General features: G+C 37.7%; 1 protein-coding gene across 4 annotated transcripts in view; it reads right to left on the minus strand.

The window, feature by feature from the left end:
• The window catches only part of lama5 (laminin, alpha 5), a 206,831-nt gene that overhangs the window by 17,608 nt on the left and 169,996 nt on the right, over window positions 1–19,227 (minus strand). For all 4 annotated transcript variants that reach the window (XM_073938014.1, XM_073938013.1, XM_073938012.1 and 1 more), the window contains 10 exon segments: window positions 18,436–18,621; window positions 14,701–14,837; window positions 14,460–14,613; window positions 11,939–12,084; window positions 11,696–11,858; window positions 6,182–6,301; window positions 5,934–6,076; window positions 2,546–2,678; window positions 1,143–1,283; window positions 724–854 (listed from right to left, as the gene is read on the minus strand). In XM_073938014.1, the coding sequence (XP_073794115.1) occupies window positions 724–854; window positions 1,143–1,283; window positions 2,546–2,678; window positions 5,934–6,076; window positions 6,182–6,301; window positions 11,696–11,858; window positions 11,939–12,084; window positions 14,460–14,613; window positions 14,701–14,837; window positions 18,436–18,621 (1,454 nt within the window).

Below are 19,227 nucleotides of genomic sequence, written 5' to 3' on the forward strand. Positions count from 1 at the left end.
ACTTGAATACAATTAACCATGTATAATATAATTACTAACAAAGACTCAGAACACCCTAGCACAGGGGTGTCCAAAATCGGTCCTGGAGGGCTGGTGTCTTGCATAGTTTAGCTCCAACTTCCTTAAACACACCTCCCTGGATGTTTTTTAGTATACCTAGCAAGAGCTTGACTAGCTGGTTCAGGTGTGTTTAATTGGGGTTGGAACTAAAATATGCAGGAGTGTCCAGCATCCCACCAGGACTGAGTTTGGACACCCCTGCCCAAGCAAGACCTTAGCAAGCACTCAGAACACCCTATCAGCCAATTTGCAACCACTCAGAACCACCTGTTGCACAGCAAAAAACATACTACAAACCTAAATGTACTTAACTGCCTATGCCAGCTGTTTCACACTTCTGAAAACTACTTCAATTATTTAAACTTAAACCTAGTTAGGCCTTTAAAATGCACTTTAAGCTGAATACCAGTGTCTTGCAAAATAACTAGTTAAATATTATGTACTGTCGATATGGCAAAAACAAAAAAAAAGTTTGTTTTTTTTAATTATAAAATAATTATTAAAACTATTACACTCAAAAACGTGTTTAAACAAATCTTCTCTCAGCACTTGGGAAATATTAAAAGAATAATAAAGGTTTAACAGGAAGGCTAATAATTTTGCCTTCAACTGTGTAATGAACAATACAGTGTCTATATGAATAATGAACATATGGAGACGTACACATTTTGGTCGCGGTAAACTGCAACATAGTGATTGTTGTCATCGTTGTACGTCTTCTGAGACTTGACTTCCTTTCTGTCAGTGCTGACCAGCACATGACCGTTGTCTAACATCACCTTACACACATTATCCTGAGGAGACAAATCACAGCCATCACCAAAACACATCCCTCATCATTTTTTCTTCTGTTGAACACAAGAGAAGATATTTTGAAGAATGCTGGGGGAAATAAGCAGCTGTTGGCATCCATAGCAGGAAAGGAAATTACTAAAGAAGTCAACGGGGTGCCAGCATTTTTCAAATGATCTACTTTTGTGTTTCTACAGAAGAAAGAGTCTCAAATAGGTATCGCGTGGTGTGGTTACATGTTTTTTTTAAATAGTTTTTGCGTGAACTATCTCTTTAAGCATTAATCATACCTTGTTTTGATGGTAAAACACAAGACCGTTTTGCTGATCTGTTCTGAAGCCAATGCCGCCGTAGAAGCTGTTTGCCAGATCCACATAATCCATCTTCAAGCCCAGGTAGCCTTCACCAGTGAAATGAGCCTCACGAGTAAACTGGTAAACACAAACGCACACACAAGCGCAAGTCTGAATACTGCAGAGCTCACATGTAGAGGGAAAATGACAGTAAGGAATTTATAAGATCTTAACTCTGAATCTGAATTATTATGCATCCCAATGAAATTTGATGTTTCACAAAAGAAATAATGTTCCTTTTGTACAATTAATTTGGTAACACTTTAAATTAATGGTCCATTATTTAATTTAGTTTATGTGTTTACTAACATGAACAAACTATTCATTCATTCATGTTCTTGTCGGCTTAGTCCCTTTATTAATCCGGGGTCGCCACAGCGGAATGAACCGCCAACTTATCCAGCAAGTTTTTACGCAGCGGATGCCGTTCCAGCCGCAACCCATCTCTGGGAAACATTCACACACACATTCACACACACACTACGGACAATTTAGCCTACCCAATTCACCTGTACCACATGTCTTTCCACTGTGGGGGAAACCCAGGAGGTCATTGATGAAACAGTGGGGGGAATAAGTATTGAACACGTCACCATTTTTCTCAGAAACCATTTCTAAAGCTGCTGTTGACTTGAAATTTTCACAAGAACCAAAGAAATTCATATACGCAAAGAAAACAAATCTAATTAGTTTACAAATTAAGTGTAATAAAAAATGATAGGAAAAATGTATTGAACACATGAAGAAAGGGAGGTGTAGAAAGACACGGAAAGCTCAGACAGCAGCTGAAATCTTTCAGCAGTTCTTCAGCAACCCTCTGCCCTTTGTCGTTGTAAATTAATATCAGCTGCTTCAGTCCGACATCTACATTAGCAGGATGATGAAGATGAAAGTCAAATGGCTTAGTCATGTTTTCAAACTACTCATTTAAAAGTTGAAACGACACAATTTTTAAGGTTTTTGTTGGGACAACTTAATTGTTGTAAATTCTATCCCCCTAAATTTATAAAAAAGAATTAGGTTAACTTGATCGATTTGTGTTGGGACAACATGAAGAAATGGTGTGGAACCCAGCATTTTATTTACAATGAATGACAAACCAGTCCATTTGTTTAGGAGTTTAGTCAGTGCACTATTCGGTGCTTCTTAATGTCTATGGTATTTAAATGCTTCTGTTAGAAAGCATCTGCTGTGAACATCTAAATTACTAGTGTCCGTAATCTCATCTTGTCATGACAGGACACTTGTAACTAAGCAAACACTAGTATGTTCCCCTCATCCCAGAAGAATGTGAATGTTCCTGAAGCATCAGCACAAGTGAATAAAGTGTAATCTCTCACCAGCAGGTCATCTGGACAGCCAAAGCTGATGCCTGAACTCTTCATGGTCTTTATCTGAACAAAGCTCCCCATGGACTTAATGATCCTGAAGCAGCCCCTGATGGAGCCATGCTTGGGATAGATGCTCTTCAAACTGCAATGCCACAAACAGATGGTTAATTACACAACCTGTTGACAACCGCACACGCACACACACTGTAAAAAGCGATGAGTTACTTTTAAAAAAGTGAGTAAACTCATTGGATTAAAAGCAACAAGGTGATTTTAATTTTAAAAAGTCAGTATTATCATAGATGTATCTATCCAGAAACCTTTTTACACACAGTGCATATGGAAGTATTTAATGTTACAGCCTTATTCCAAAATGGATTAAATTTCTTTATTTCCTTTAAATTCTACACACAATACCCCATAATGACAATGTGAAAAAAGAGTTTTTGAAATTGTTGCAAATTTATTAAAAATAAAAAAGCTGTAAATTCACCTGTACACCAGTATTCACAGTCTTTGCTCAATACTTTATTGATGCACCTGTGGCAGCAATTACAGCCTTAAGTCTTTTTGAATATGATGCCACAAGCTTGGCACACCTGTCTTTGGGAATATTTGCCCATTCTTCTTTGCAGTACCTCTCAAGCCCTATCGGGTTGGATGGGAAGCGACAGTGTACAGCCATTTTCAGATCTCTCCAGAGATCTTCAATAGGATTTAGATCTGGGCTCTGGCTGGGCCACCCGAGGACATTCACTGGGTTGTTGTGAAGCCACTCCATTGATATTTTGGCGGTGTTCTTTGGGTCATTGTCCTGATGTATGATGAACCGTCGCCCCAGTCTGTGGTCAAGAGCACTCTGAAGCAGGTTTTCATTCAGGATGCCTCTGTACATTGCTGCATTCATCTTTCCCTCTGTCCTGACTAGTCTTCCAGTTCCTGCTGCTAAAAAACATCCCCCCAGCATGATGCTGCCACCACCATGCTTCACTGTAGGTATGGTATTAGCCTGTTGATGAGCGGTGCCTGGTTTTCTCTAAACGTAACGTCTGGCATTCACTCCAAAGAGTCTCATCAGACCAGAGAATTTTGTTTCTTATGGTCTGAGAGTCCTTCAGATGCCTTTTGACAAATTCCAGACAGGGAGTGGCTTCTGTCTGGCCCCTCTACTATACAGGCCTGATTGGTGGATTGCTGCACAGATGGTTGTTATTCTGTAAGATTCTCCTCTCTCCCCAGAAGAACGCTGGAGCTCAGACAGAGTGACCATCACGTTATTGATCACCTCCCTGACTAAGGCCCATCTCTCCCGATTACTCCGCTTAGATGGCCGGCCAGCTCTAGGAAGAGTCCTGGAGGTTCCAGACATCTTCCACTTGTGGATGATGGAGGCCACTGTGGTCATTGGTACTTTCAGAGCAGCAGAAATTTTTCTGTAACCTTCCCCAGCCTTCTGCCTCGAGACAATCCTGTCTCGGAGGTCTACAGACAATTCCTTTGTCTTCATGCTTGGTTTGTGCTTTGGCATGCACTGTCAACCCTGGGGCCTTATATAGACAGGTGTATGCCTTTTCAAATCATGTCCAATCAACTGAGTTTACCACAGGTGAACTCCAATTAAGCTGCTAAAACATCTTAAGAATGATCAGTGAAAACAGAATGTAGCTGTGTTCAATTTAGAGCTTTACGGCAAAGGCTGCATGAACATGTGATTTTTCCGGTTTCATTCATTCATTCATTGTCTTGTCAGCTTAGGGCCTACTCACACTATGCCCGGATCCCGGATCTGCAAATATTTTTCAATGGAAGTCAATGGAGGAATATGACTAGTCATAATATATTTGCAGATATCTTCAATCTGATTTTGTACTAGTACAATTGTAATTGCAGATATCTCTAATTGTCATTCTGACAAGTCGAATTATAATAATGACTTGTCAAAATATATAATTATATCTCTAAATATATTTATGGATAGTCAGAACAAGGTTTTAATGTTAAAACGGCTTGCCATACGCTCTCACTCAGCAGCACAGTGGAGATTTCTCTAGTTATATCCTTTCAGTCGTTTGATATGCAGTGACATGCAGTCAAATATTTCGCCAAACAGTCCTTAGGGATGCGGGGACACGCAGTCAGATATTTCTCCGAACAGATCCGCCACTTTTGGCGCTCATAAACAATCAAAGCTCTCGTGCTGCAGGAATGAGGAGGTCTGCTGAAGGCGCGCAGCTGGCGTGCTGTGAGGAGTTTGCGTCTTTAATAAACTACGGCAGTTTGCGATCACTGAACAGTAAGAATGATTAATAAATCCATATCAAACAGTCCCTTAAAAGTCACGTCTCGCTTTCGGTTTCGGGCTTTGGCGCGTTTCGCGCTCACACACAAGCGTACCGCGCCAAAGCCCAAGTGATGCGCGCTCAGGCCCACCTCTTCCAATCGGGCCAGGGCCGGCCAAGTGAACCGTGCTTGAGCCCGATTCAGCGCACTCACACTTCTCAAACGATCCGGGAAACGGGCCTGGGCACGGTACGGATGGCATAGTGTGAGTAGGCCCTTAATCCGGGGTCGCCACAGCGGAATGAACCGCCAACTTATCCAGTTTTTACGCAGCGGATGCCCTTCCAGCCGCAACCCATCTCTGGGTCATTATGGGGTATTGTGTGTAGAATTTTGAGGAAATAAATGAATTTAATCCATTTTGGAATAAGGCTGTAACATTAAAAAAGTGAAAAAAGTGAAGCACTTTCCGGATGCACTGTATGATTTCGAAATGTTCAGAGGTGCTTGACAATTTATTTATAGTTACAACATTTTTCTTCCCTAAAGATCCTGTATTGTTATTGTTAAATGATAACTCTCAATTTCCCAATGCAAAGGTCCGTAAATTGTGGTCCATAAACAACTGCTACAAAGTAAATGCTGGTACAAAGGTGATCTATCTGTTCTTTAAACATTCAACACGTCATCAGAACAGATCAAACATACTAAACTGGACTTTTTGGCACTGCGAAAAATCTATAAATGCGAAAATCAAGGAAATCTGCGACACTTAACCCTCATCTGATACTGTGAATGTCAAACTTAATGTAATTTCTTTTAATCCTTGGTCTAAACTACAGTTATCATGTGATCCCTGATGTGCATATGATGGGATGGGGGAAATATATGAGGTAGTAGCTGTTAAAGGTACTTTTCAATCTGATTGCAAAATGTTATGTTCATTTTGGAAATAAAAACTGAATTACAAAACCCATTGACTTAACTTTTATAACGATGCACAGTTTGTTTATTTAATAATATAATACAAGGCAACAAGTGTACTCTCTTTTTTAAGTAAAGTCAACTAATCGCCTTTTACAGTGCCGCTATTGAATGTAAATATCTGCACGCTCACTCATTAGGCATCTCAGCTTCTGGCACTCCCCCTAAGAAGTATCTTCCTGTGAAATTGAGTTCTTCGCTGTAAAGTGTATATAACGTCTCACGATCCAGCCTCACAAGCATTTTCATGTTATTAAGTTGAAGGATGACTTGCAACTGAAAAAAAAAACACAATGAATAATTCCATAAAATCAATTGAACTTAAAAAGATGGTGCTGATGCTGGCAAGAATATATTGAATAAATAGTATGTATCACTTACAGTTTTTTTGTCAGCATTGCTGATTTTTGTTGGGTTGCCTGGTCCAGGCATCAAACTTCCCTCAACGTTATAAAAGACCCTCAGAAAGCCGTCAAGAACAGAGATGGTCACGTATTTATCCTAAGAGACAGAGAATAAAATGACATTAATAAACGATAACGTGTATCTACATTTCACAAAAAATTCTCTATTTTAATCTGGAAAATTCTAGCAGCCTGGATGTATTATTTAGGCAAGGCAAGGCAAGGCAAGTTTATTTATATAGCACATTTCATACACAATGGCAATTCAAAGTGCTTTACATAAACAAGAATAAAAGAAACAAGTAAAATAAAAATAAAAACAAATAATAAAAATGCATAAAAACAAAACAAAACATAAAAACAGGTAAAATGTGATATGAAAGAATGAAGAAGAAGAGAAAAACATGATAGTGCAATCTGTCGGACGCAGCACAGTGCTCATTCAGTAAAGGCACAGCTAAACAGATGTGTTTTCAGTCTTGATTTAAATGTGCCTATTGTTGGAGCACATCTGATCATTTCTGGAAGCTGATTCCAGCAGCGAGGGGCATAGTGGCTAAAAGCCGATTCACCCTGCTTTGACTGAACTCTTGGAACTTCTAGTTTATATGATCCTAAAGATCTGAGTGATCTGTTAGGTTTGTATTCAGTGAGCATATCTGTAATGTATTGAGGTCCTAGGCCATTTAGTGATTTATAGACCAGTAATAATACTTTAAAATCTATTCTGAATGTAACTGGCAGCCAGTGTAAAGACCTGAGGACAGGTGTGATGTGCTCTGATTTTCTGGTTCTGGTTAGAATTCTGGCTGCAGCGTTCTGGATGAGCTGCAACTGTCTTACTGTCTTTTTAGGAAGACCAGTGAGGAGTCCATTACAGTAATCCACCCTGCTGCTGATAAAAGCATGAACAAGTTTTTCTAAATCTTCACTAGAAACAAAGCATCTGATTCTTGCTATGTTTTTGAGATGATAGTATGCTGATTTACTGACTGCTTTGACATGACTGTTGAAACTCAGATCTGACTCCAGAGTCACACCAAGATTCTTGACCTTATTTTTTGTCATTTGACCTTTAGTGCCAAGGTACGGACCTTGAGAACCTCATCTTTGTTTCCAAACACAATAATTTCAGTTTTCTCTTTGTTTAACTGAAGAAAGTTTTGGCACATCCAATTGCTCATTTCATCAATGCATTGGCAGAGGGTGTCAATGGGGCTGTAGTCATTAGGCTGTAAGGCTAGGTAGATCTGAGTGTCATCAGCATAGCTGTGGTAGGAGATTTGGTTCTTTCTCATTATTTGGCTTAGAGGGAGCATGTAAAGGTTAAACAGGAGAGGTGCCAGAATCGAGCCTTGTGGGACTCCACACGTCATGGGTGTCCACCTCGACCTATGGTCACCTATACTGACATGGTAACCTCTACCTTCTAGGTAAGATCTAAACCATTTGAGGACCGTGCCAGATAGCCCAACCCAGTTTTCCAGCCTATCCAGAAGTATGCTGTGATCGACAGTGTCAAATGCAGCACTGAGATCCAACAATACCAGCACTGTTATTTTACCTGAATCTGTATTTAGGCGTATATCATTGATTATCTTTATAAGAGCGCTCTCTGTACTGTGATGTGCTCTGAACCCCGATTGAAAATTGTCTAAACACCCCCTGAAGTTTAAGAACTTGTTAACCTGGTTAAAAACAACTTTTTCAATGATTTTGCCAATGAAAGGGAGATTTGAGATTGGCCTGTAATTGCTCAATAGGGTGTTATCCAGGTTGCTCTTCTTCAAGAGGGGTTTAACAACTGCAGTTTTAAGTGAGGTTGGAAAAATCCCTGATAGAAGTGAAGCATTTACCACTTTTAGAAGATCCATTTCTAAACAGGTAAACACCGATTTGAAGAATGATGTGGGAAGCGTGTCAAGACTGCAGGTTGATGTTTTCATAACTTGCACAGTCTCTTCTAAGATTTTACCGTTAATTGCCATGAAATCAGACATAATGTCTGATTTCTTAAGTTGTGGTTGAGCTTGTTTGATATCGACACAACTTGGCTGATTGGATGAGCTGATTGCCTTTCTGATATTATTAATCTTATCAGTGAAGAAATGAGCAAACTCATTACATTTGCTTTCAGAGAGGAGCTCACTTGGAATCTGACTGGGGGGGTTTGTGAGTCTCTCTATCGTTGCAAAGAGTGTACGAGCATTATTTAAGTTGCTGTTTATAAGGCTTGAAAAGAAAGTCTGTCTGGCAGTGTTTAGTTCCATATTAAAGGCATGAAGACTGTCTTTATAGATGTTATAATGGACTACTAGTTTTGTCTTTCTCCACATACGCTCAGATTTTCTGCACTGTCTTTTCATCATTTGTACTTTCGGTGACCTTGTCCAAGATCCCTTTTGCCTGCCAGTCATCTTCTTGACTTTAACAGGAGCGATGTCATTTATGACATTCTCAATTTTAGAATTGAACAAATCAAGGAGAGAATCAACAGAATCTGCAGATATACTTGGTGCTAGTGATATGGCCTTCATAAACTGCTCACTAGTGTTTTCATTTATGCATCTCTTTCTGACAGAGACAGATCTGTCTTTAATAGCTGGAGTGATCAATATATCAAAAAAGATACAGAAATGATCAGATAGTGCCACATCCTTAACAACAGTCGATGAAATGTGTAAACCCTTAGTTATAAGTAGATCAAGAGTGTGTCCACGATTGTGTGTGGGTCCTTGAACATGCTGAGTCAGATCAAAAGTGTTAAAAACAGTCATCAGTTCTTTTACAGCATTGATTTCTGGATTATCAATGTGAATATTAAAATCCCCAGCAATACTAAAATAATCAAATTCAGAGGTTACTATTGATAACAGCTCTGTAAAATCCTCAATAAAAGCTGGAGAATATTTTGGAGGTCTGTAGATAATGATCAGTAAGATGCGTGGAGACCCTTTTAGTGCTATACTCAGATATTCAAAAGACAGATAGTCACCAAATGACACTTGTTTACACTCATACACATCTTTAAACAGGGCAGCGATGCCTCCACCTCTCCTATTAGCTCTGCAAACACTCAAAAAGTCAAAGTTTAAAGGAGCTGCTTCATTCAGAACTGCTGCGCTACAACTGTCATCTAGCCAAGTTTCAGTTAAAAGCATAAAATCAAGGCAATTTGTGTTGATAAAATCATTGACTAAAAGAGACTTATTGTTGAGTGATCTGATGTTTAAAAGCGCTAACTTAACAGTTTTAGCTGTTTTTTCTATAGTAGTCTCAGATCTACATTTAATAGACACCAGATTTGAATGATTTGCTAAACGGCCTGATGAAGTCTTTGGTTTTCTGTCACTTAACACAACACATATCTGCTTAGAGAAAGCTACAGACACACTGGGTTCCTGCTTGTTCTGAAAACATTTGATAAAGACACTGTTATCTAAGCAGGTCCCCGACACACATCACAGAGAGCTCTTGTGTTCACCAGCTGAAGATGGGGCGTTGTTGTTTGGGCCCTGGCGGTGTGATCGGAGGGCTCTTCCAGGTGGGCTCATAGGTGGTTGTGGAGCAGGCCGCTTTTTGGTTGGTAACTGGGGGCTTGCGGCAATGGAGTGTGAAAGTTTAGTTCCAGCACACACCAGTTCCTCCATCTTTTTTGAAAAACCCAAGAGTGGTGAACATTGTGACAATGAGAACGTGTCCGGTGACAGAGGCTGTGCATCTGGAGATTCTGTCTGCAGAAATATGTTTTCCTGAGGATGATTTTTGAGTGATGAGACTTGATGCTGTTCTGATGCGTCACAGTCTGCCTGTGTTGAGCAGAGGGCAACTGATAGTGTCTCTATCAACATTGGGTGTTTTTACAGGGCATGTTGCCTTCATGATTAAATTAAGATTTTGAGCTGTCTTGTTTTTTCAACTAATTTTTTTTGTCATTATGTTTAGGAATCATTATTATTAAATTAAAGTGTGTATGCTTGTTTTTTGTTCGGTAACCTGTTTGGATATTAATAAGATAATTTTTTATAGTATCTGTGAGACAAATTGCTATATATATATGTGTGTGTTTTATGATACATCAAAGCCTCTTGCTGATATTACTGATTTAAATCAACCTCGATGTCTCTGACAGTCAAAAAATGGACTTGGACTTTATGTAAAAATGCCTTGCCATATTGATAAAAAATATAATGCTTAAGCGTGAAACTGAACATGCAAAAATGGCTTGCTATATCAGTAAAAAAAAAATTACGTTTTTGTAAAAATGGCTTGCCATATCAGTAGGGTTGAGTATTGTTTGAAGTTATTTCAATACCGGTGCTAAATTGATACTTTTAAAACAGTACCGGTGCCAAAATAGTGCCTGAACCAATACTTTTAAACCACAAAATTATGGATGACTCTAGAAAAATATTTTTTTTGACAAAATCTTTTAAAAAAAAATTTGGTCCCACTTTATATTAAGTGTCCCTAACTACTATGTACTTACATAAAAAAAATAAATACAATGTACTTACTGAGTTTATAATGTATTTGAGAACACCTGTGGTGCTTTTGAGTTGAAATAGAGGTTGGGTTATGGACAGGTTTGGTGGCATGGGTAGGATGAAGGGTAGGTTAAGGTGTAAGGGATGGTCAACAGTGTATTTACAAATGCAATTACAAAAGTTAATTACAGATGTAAATACATACATGTATTTAATCAAGCATAAGTACACAGTAAATACATTTACACAACAAGTACATTGTAACAAACTATTAATTCCTATGTAAGTACATATTAGTTAAGGCCACTTAATATAAAGTGGGACCAAAAATTTTAATAGAACAATATAATTAAAGTTTAAAGTAAACATCAATTCATGTTTTATATATTTGAATTACATTCATATATTTCCTTTGATCATTTGTTGGTTAGCATGAACCTAAATTTTGCATTATGAAATTACATTAGCTTACTACTAACCTGTGGAGAGGCTGTTATCAAAATACTGAACTCCTTTTTTCTAGAGTTTGGGCTTGTGACTATGTTTACATGGTTATCAGTAATCTAATGATGTGCCTTAATCTGAATAAGACAATAAAAAGATCAAGATGTTTACATGAGTTGCTTTTTGCTTTTTGATCCCGTCTTGCAAGTATAGTACATAGATCTATTAATGTCATTGTGTCACCACGCTATCCATGTTTCAAGTGCCATTTCAGCCGCTTGTATCCGAGATCTTGTCCTTTCGATCATGAACCAAAGCACATGACCATAGGTGAGAGTAGAAACGTAGATTGACCGGTTAATCGAGAGCTTTGCCTTTTGGCTCAGCTCCTTCTTCACCACAACAGACCGGTACATCGACCGCATTACTGCTGCCGCTGCATCAATCCGCCTGTCGATCCCACGTTCCATCCTTCCCTCACTTGTGAACAAAACCCCAAGATACCTAAACTCCTCCACCTGGGGTAAGAACTTTCCTCCAAATAAAAAGCTGAATCTCACCTCTCTCTGGAAGGACAGCAGAATGCCGTTTTGCGAGATGAGTCTGATGGTCTGGTCAAAGGTGCGGTCGCCCTTCTGAGTTTCGAACAAAACCTCAACATAGCCAGTACCGTCAAAATACACTCCGTCAACCACCCATTCAGGCGTGTTTGCTGGCCTCTTCCTGTTTTAACACATGAGGTTACACAAAAGTTTAAACACAGGTAATGCTATGTGATCTATAATAAATGAAAGCCCTCTGACCGTGAACATGGTGCATCAGTTGTGGTGTTCATGTCGAAAGTTTGCTCAAAGTTATAGAGGCTGATTAGCTCTTCATTTATACTGAGCAGCTCCACGTAGCCCTTGAAGAAGTCTAAAGGCGACGACAGGTTCAGAGTCCCTGGAGGCTGTGTGTGTTTGAGAGAAAGAGAGAGAAGAAAGATTGAGATTGAGGGATGTTTTTTAAAAAGATAATTCTAGAAAGAGACAAAAATGTTCTATTCTCTATTTAAAAATATGACATATACAGAGATACATACAATGCACAGCATATATGAGTACACACCACACAGATCTATTTTTTTTAATTTAGATTTTCTATAAGACGCTGTACAATACTAAATTTTTGCATAAACATAAGATTAGTCAGTATTGAAACCAAATGTAGTACATCCAAATGTACATGTTTTTCCAAAAAATGAAATAGAAATGTGAAGAAAAATAGGTAAAATCAAGAAAAACAAAAATATCTAAATTTAGTTTACAGTTTGTAGTCTGTAGGGTTTTTGCTCAAAATTTTGCTTGAATTTAAATGTATTTTCTTTTTTTATTTATAAAGATGTTTGGTGACTTAAATATTATTTTAATAAATATATACGTTCAATAAATCTGCTATGTTCAAATGCACCAAAATATATTACCTATATTTACTGAGAAATGGATAAATGGATAATGTATTTATGCTGAGCACTGTAAATCATGTATCTGTAAATCTGTAAATGCTGTATTGTATGGAATAAAATCACTGTCATAAATATTTAGTGCGTAAAAAAATCCACGCATCCGTTATTATAAAATCGTAAAGGAAAACGGAATGTAGTCGTAATTTTACGAGGGTACAATTTCAAAATCTGAGATTAGAACAGACTCAGATACGACATTTCCTTTGTCTGTTTGAATATAATTGATAAATTTACAATGGGTGTACTTTACAAACACGAAACAGTTTCACCACGGACACGAAGTCCTGATTACGAGTACGAATCAAAAAGCGACATTCCACTGTCAAAATTACATCACCGCTGTCACAGACATCAATAAACAAGCAAGAGTCATCGATCACAACGGCGCACCTGCTGGGTACTCAGAGCCCCCACACACCGTAGCAGGTAAGAGTTTTGTTATTCCTTCTTTGAGAAATGAGAATCCGTCATGAGCTGTAATAAAGGTTGAGACTTAATGAGGTCCATTTTCACTGTGGTTCTTGGACATTTTATAGAATCAAAATTAAGAATGGGCCGAGGATAGTGAGCTAGCATAATGTAAGTTAACATTACAGGCAGCGAGCGCAGTATGAGTGAAACCATAACATGACATCTGTTGATTAAGTCACTGTTGTGATCGATGACTCTCGCTTGTTTATTAATGCCTTTGACAGTGGTGACGTAATTTTGACAGTGGAGTGTCGCTGTTTGATTCGTACTCGTAATAAGGACTTCAGGTCTGTGGTAAAACTGTGTTTCGTGTTTGTAAAGTACACCCATCGTAAATTTATCCATCATATACAAACAAACAAAGAAAATGTCGTATCTTGTGTCTGTTCTATTTGCAGATTTTGGAATTGTACCCTCGTAAAATTACAAGTACGTTCCGTTTTCCTTTACGATTTTATAATTACGGATGCGTGAATTTTATTTATGCACAAAACATTATGACAGTGATTTTATTCTATATATTGCAGGGCTATTTAATTGGTTTGCCATGAAAAGTTCATGAAAAGCAGAGAGAGATATGACTTTCAATGTAAGTGATAACACAACAGCATAAAAGAGCTTATATGCTGTATTTGTGCTCATAAAGACACCCACGTTGACTTTTTCTACATTAAAACATTAATATGTTGCATTTCGAAACTACATAACATCAGTGCAATGTACAATGGGCTTTTTTTACAGGCATACTCAAATGTTGAATTTCGAGGCACAAAATCAGTGTATTGCTTGGTTAACAAATATTCAGTAACACTTTATTTTAAGTTTTCTTTGTTACACAAGTTCTATGTAATTACTATAGTAATTAAAACTGATAATTACAAGTAACTTACCAAGTACTAGTTACTAACAAGTAACTAATAATTACTAGTAATTATAACCCTAAAGCATACAGTAAGTACATATAACTGTTCATTTAAGTGCATGTAACTATCCAATATTTATTATTATCACCAATGCTGAAAACATTAGTGCTGATTTGTATATTTGTGCAAACTGTATTTTGCATTTCTTAAGTCTTGATGAATATTAGCATTTGAATATGTAATACAAAACTTTGTTAACTTTGCGTCTTTGCTTTCACTTTTAATTAAATTATAATGTCTTGCTAAACAAACAAAATGATTCATTTAAAGCAATTACTGACCCCATAAAAATGATGATCATGTGGTTGTCAGGGTATTATACCTAGTTATTTCTTGATGATTAATTATTGGCACAGATCAAATGTGGCGATTCCCAATATACAGTGTGACATTCTGCTCTACAGATGCAGGTTTGCTGTTACTCACACTGAAGGTGCTGGGAAAACCTCCGACATAAAACACGGTCTCCTCAGCTGGAAGGTTAAGCAGGCCTTTTTGCCCTTTTGCCTCCATGATACGTTTAATTATATTGTTCTCATCTTGATCCGTAGTCATAGACATCTGACCGTACTGCAGAGTCCTAAACACACACACACACAAAACATAAATAAAGTAAACAGAGCTAAACAAATAGCATCACATGCATGTAAGTAGTTATGTTTCGCACCTCTCCAGGATGAGTTTGTTGAAGAAATCATTCTTCACGTCCTCATCCATTAGCACATCCACTGAACTTCCTCCCACATTAAAGTGCCAGCGCAGCTTTTTTCCGTTTAGAGTCACTGCCATGTACTCCTTACTGGACTACAGCACACAGAGCACAGACGCAAGTGTTCAAAGTTACATACATCATTTATTATGAGGAACTTAAAAAAAAACGTACAAATAAAACATAATTATTAGGGCTTCCCTGTAATAGTCAATAGTCGGCTGACCGTTAATCAGCAAGAGGCTTGGTCTACCCATATTTTATCAGCTGCACAGCAAAAAAATGCTATTCCTACTTGGAGTTTTTGTCTTGTTTCTAGCCCAAATTTGTAAATATTCTTAAATCAAGAAGCATTTTCTAGATATTGTCTTGCTTTCAGCCAAAATTAATTGAGTTTTTACTTAAAACAAGCAAAAAATCTGTCAATGGAGTAATCTCATTTCAAAAGGAAAAACTTGATTAATTGTCTTACCCTTCAGACTGATTTGTTTTGCTTGTTTTAAGTCTCTTAATTTTGGCATATCATTTCTTTTCATTCATTTTTATTTACAAAAAGTCCAGGCGTTTCTTATAAAATGCCAACTGAAGAGTTCCCACTTAGATATGCCTAGCATTTATAGCAGGTTTGGCATGCTGTCATGGGAGAGAAACCAGAGCTCGGAGATACTTGAGGCCAAGGCTCCCGCCCTGTCAATAAGCATATAAAGCCTAGTTCACACTACAGGATTTTAAACATCAGCAGATCGCTGTGCTGTTCACACTACATGACTTGACTTTGTGTCTTTTGATCTCTGTGGTGTTCACACTACGCAACACTCCGTGAACGATCCACAAGAGGGGGGTCACACACTACATGATCTGACAACATCTCATTCCCCATCAGCTCATTCAAGCTACCAAACCACAGCCAATGAAAATTTGAGAGAGGAGTCGTCAGAAAAAAGCTGAACACTATTGGCTGCTTGTGTGCTGATTACATCACTGACAGCTTTTCAAGCTTTGGAGAAAGCATTTAAAAACATCGTCAAATCAGCTGATTTATCAGCGGATCAATCACTCATCTGCAAGGTTCCAGTGGATAGATACACAGAGAGTTTTTAATTTTTGTAATTTTATAACTCTTTGAAATAAAACTAACATATTTATAACACCCTGCCGTTTTCTAACTATCAGTGTATTTCTTTCTGACATTGTTTTTTTTTTTATTACAAAACAGTAAAGAACTGAGCATTTCTGCCTTAAATTACCATATTGGTTAAAATGACTGCATGCATGTCTGATACTTTTCACTGTGACTTTAAATATGTGTGCATTTTTTTGCCTAGCAACTTCCTGCTAACATAAACAAAACTTTCTGATGGCAAAAACATCAATTTACTTCAGATATCTTTCAAAACAGCATATTCTGTGCAGTGAAATAGCTCCTGTTTGAAAGTGAAAATGAAAGCCAAGACCTTTAAGTGTTTTAGTATCTTAACTACATATTTATAGGCTGTATTACCAAAAAAATATTATATTTTTAGGGTAATGGTGTCATTAAATATGATGCCAGACATTCAAAGCTTAATTTTAATATCTCAATAATAGCTTTGAATGTAAATATGTTGTGACAATATGGCGTTTTATATGAGAACGGTCAGAATGAGCAGTATGGTAATTCTAATAGTTACAGAGTTCTAGTTCCACTGTTAATATATCCTACTCTCATGTCTGTGCTAACGCAGAATGAAGCGAGTGCTTTGATGCCCATTCTGACCAATCACAGATGTTTCTGCTGAGCTCCTGAACACACAGGCATTCAGCTCATGCTAATCTGCTCTCTCATTGGCGGCAGCTCGTTACTACATCTGACCACACGTGGGGTTGAGTCGGCCTACTGCTCTGGAATATTTAGCATGCTGAATGTTGGATTTCTGTCTGCGAGGTGTCGGCGACGCATCAGCGAGCCTCGTTGATGCGTTGCTCAGTAGTTCACACATAAAGAGCAGCGAGCGCCGAGCACCCGCAGATTTCTTCCCGATCACAGCCCGATCTGTCGGCGAGCTCGTTAACTTCCAAATTGGGCTCAAATCAGGCTTAAAATCCTCTAGTGTGAACTAGGCATAAGGGGATCCGAGATTAGCTAGGTCTCGAGAGCTCCCCCTTAGAAAAGGGAGGAAACGGAGGAGTTAGGGTGGAGGGGGGATTCTTGATACATTTGGCCCTTGATCCATTTATAGTAAGCTTGGATCAATCTAATTGGATTATTATTAATTACAGATGATAAGCCAGTCAGATCACATGCTACTCTCGAAATTAGTTTGTGAAACTTCACTTAGAGTTGACTCCATATGGACACCAAATAAGAAAATACCACAAATGTTGATCTCAAATACTTTTTTCTTGTGTGGTTTTGTAGGCAGAAAAGTTTTGAATTGATATGCATATACGCTGCAAAAAAGGCTTTACTTCATTAGATTTTTTTGTCTCGTTTCTAGTCCAAATATCTAAAAATTCTTAAATCAAGAAGCATTTTCTACACAAGCAAAACATAATGTCTTGTTTTCAGAAATAATAGGACAACATTAAGTGAGTTTTTTACTAAAACAAGCTTAATAATCTGCCAATGGGATTAGCAAAATAATCTTCTGTTGAATGGGAAAAACAAGATTATTTAGCTTACCCCATTGGCAGATTATTTTGCTACCCAATTAACCTGTACCGGATGTCTTTGGATTGTGGGGTAAACCGGAACACCCAGAGAAAACCCATGCAAACGCAGGGAGAACATGCAAACTCCACATGGAAATGCCAACTGACCCAGCCGAGGCTCAAACCAACGACCTTCTTGCTGTGAGGTGACAGCACTACCTACTGCGTCATTGTGTCGCCCTAAAAACTAGTCAAATAAATAATAATAATAAATAATAAAAACAAACTTAAAAACACTACTTCTGACAAGTAGCACTTTATCACTTATTTAGCTGTGCATTATAAAAGTCTTTTTATAATTGCATTATATGATTTAAATGGTTTATTAAAAAATGGCTAATTAGATCACTTACGATTAAAATGAATGACTAGTGTTGAAAAAAAGGAACATACTTTAAACATAACTTTGTCTAGTTTTCTTTTCATTAAACAATTGTCGTTGTATTGCTTTAAGGTGATATAATAACTGAACTTCTGATGAGCGTGATATGCTTTGCATACTAATAAACCATTTTTGCAGAAATAGATAAAGCTGATAGAAATGAAAAGGCCTGATTGTCTAAAATGAACTTGAGCTCTGCAGCTAAACGTCCTGTTAGATGTGCAGTTGAGAAAGTCTTATGCTTTTAATGTTGTGCAGAGAATTAGTAGAAAAAGAGGATGTATGTATGGGTGCGGCCAATGGAGTACTGGAGAATGATTGAAAAGTGAACTCCACCTGTTAATATCAGCTACGTATTAAAGCGTGAATCAGGATGGCATCTCCTAAATGTAACTCTTGCATTGCATTGTGGATAACAGAATTTTGTAAATCGAATTATTCAATTGTATCCAATAAATTACTAATAAAAACCCTCTCTTGACCTTTTTGGTTGAAAACACATGAAATTGATTAGTTATTCCACTTGTTGACCAGGGAAACCTTTAGTCGAGGGTAACCCTAATAACTATACATGCAATAAATCATTTAACAAATTGCTTGTTTAACTGATGTTTGCTTACGTCTCGGTTTCCAAGATAGAGGACAAACTGGGGGTTGGTGGCTTCAGTTTGTCGTTTCTTTTTAATGGTAGGACTGGGAAGCTTGATGTACATTTGGAGTGATGAATAGGCTGCCAGGTCTGCCACATTACTGGGTGTCCTCACTTGTACTCCCGATTTACCATTAAACTGCATTGACACGCTGACCTGAAAGAAAGACAGTATCAGTCATTGAATGCAAACTTTGAACGCTTTGGCCTCTTGAAGCATAGTTTCATCAACTTAAGACAGCTTAAAATGAAAGTTATAAGATAAGCTTTTCTTTCCTCTTGAGACACACTCATAAAACAGAAACGTATAACTTTGAATCCAAATCCTCTTAATGAATGTTAGGCAGTGTTAATCAGGGCAAAATCAGTTTTCCATAAAAACACTGCAATTTGAATGGCATCTATGCTCGTGTTAGTCTATCCATTTCTCCTTATCTCAAGGTTCACATATATGTCAATCCGGCCCATATCCAGAGCAGATTGTTGTTATGGTCATCAATAAAAGACTTATTCCTGAAAATACATCAGTGACGAGACAATTGTCTTGGTCCAAGTTGATATTGTTGACTGAACACTATTCTTAACATTACTATTCTCTTTTTCTTCTTCTCTGTTAAGCTGCCTTGACATACTCTTAAAAAAAACTGTAAATTAGCAATTTTCTGTATTCTGTGATTTCTGTTTTCCTCATTTATTTATGCTTTTTAATTACATTATGGGACCTTAATCTTTCTCACAGCAACTTTTAACCTTGAAAAGTTTT

Source organism: Danio rerio, chromosome 23 (assembly GCF_049306965.1).
Source record: "Danio rerio strain Tuebingen ecotype United States chromosome 23, GRCz12tu, whole genome shotgun sequence".
Lineage (NCBI taxonomy): Eukaryota > Metazoa > Chordata > Actinopteri > Cypriniformes > Danionidae > Danio > Danio rerio.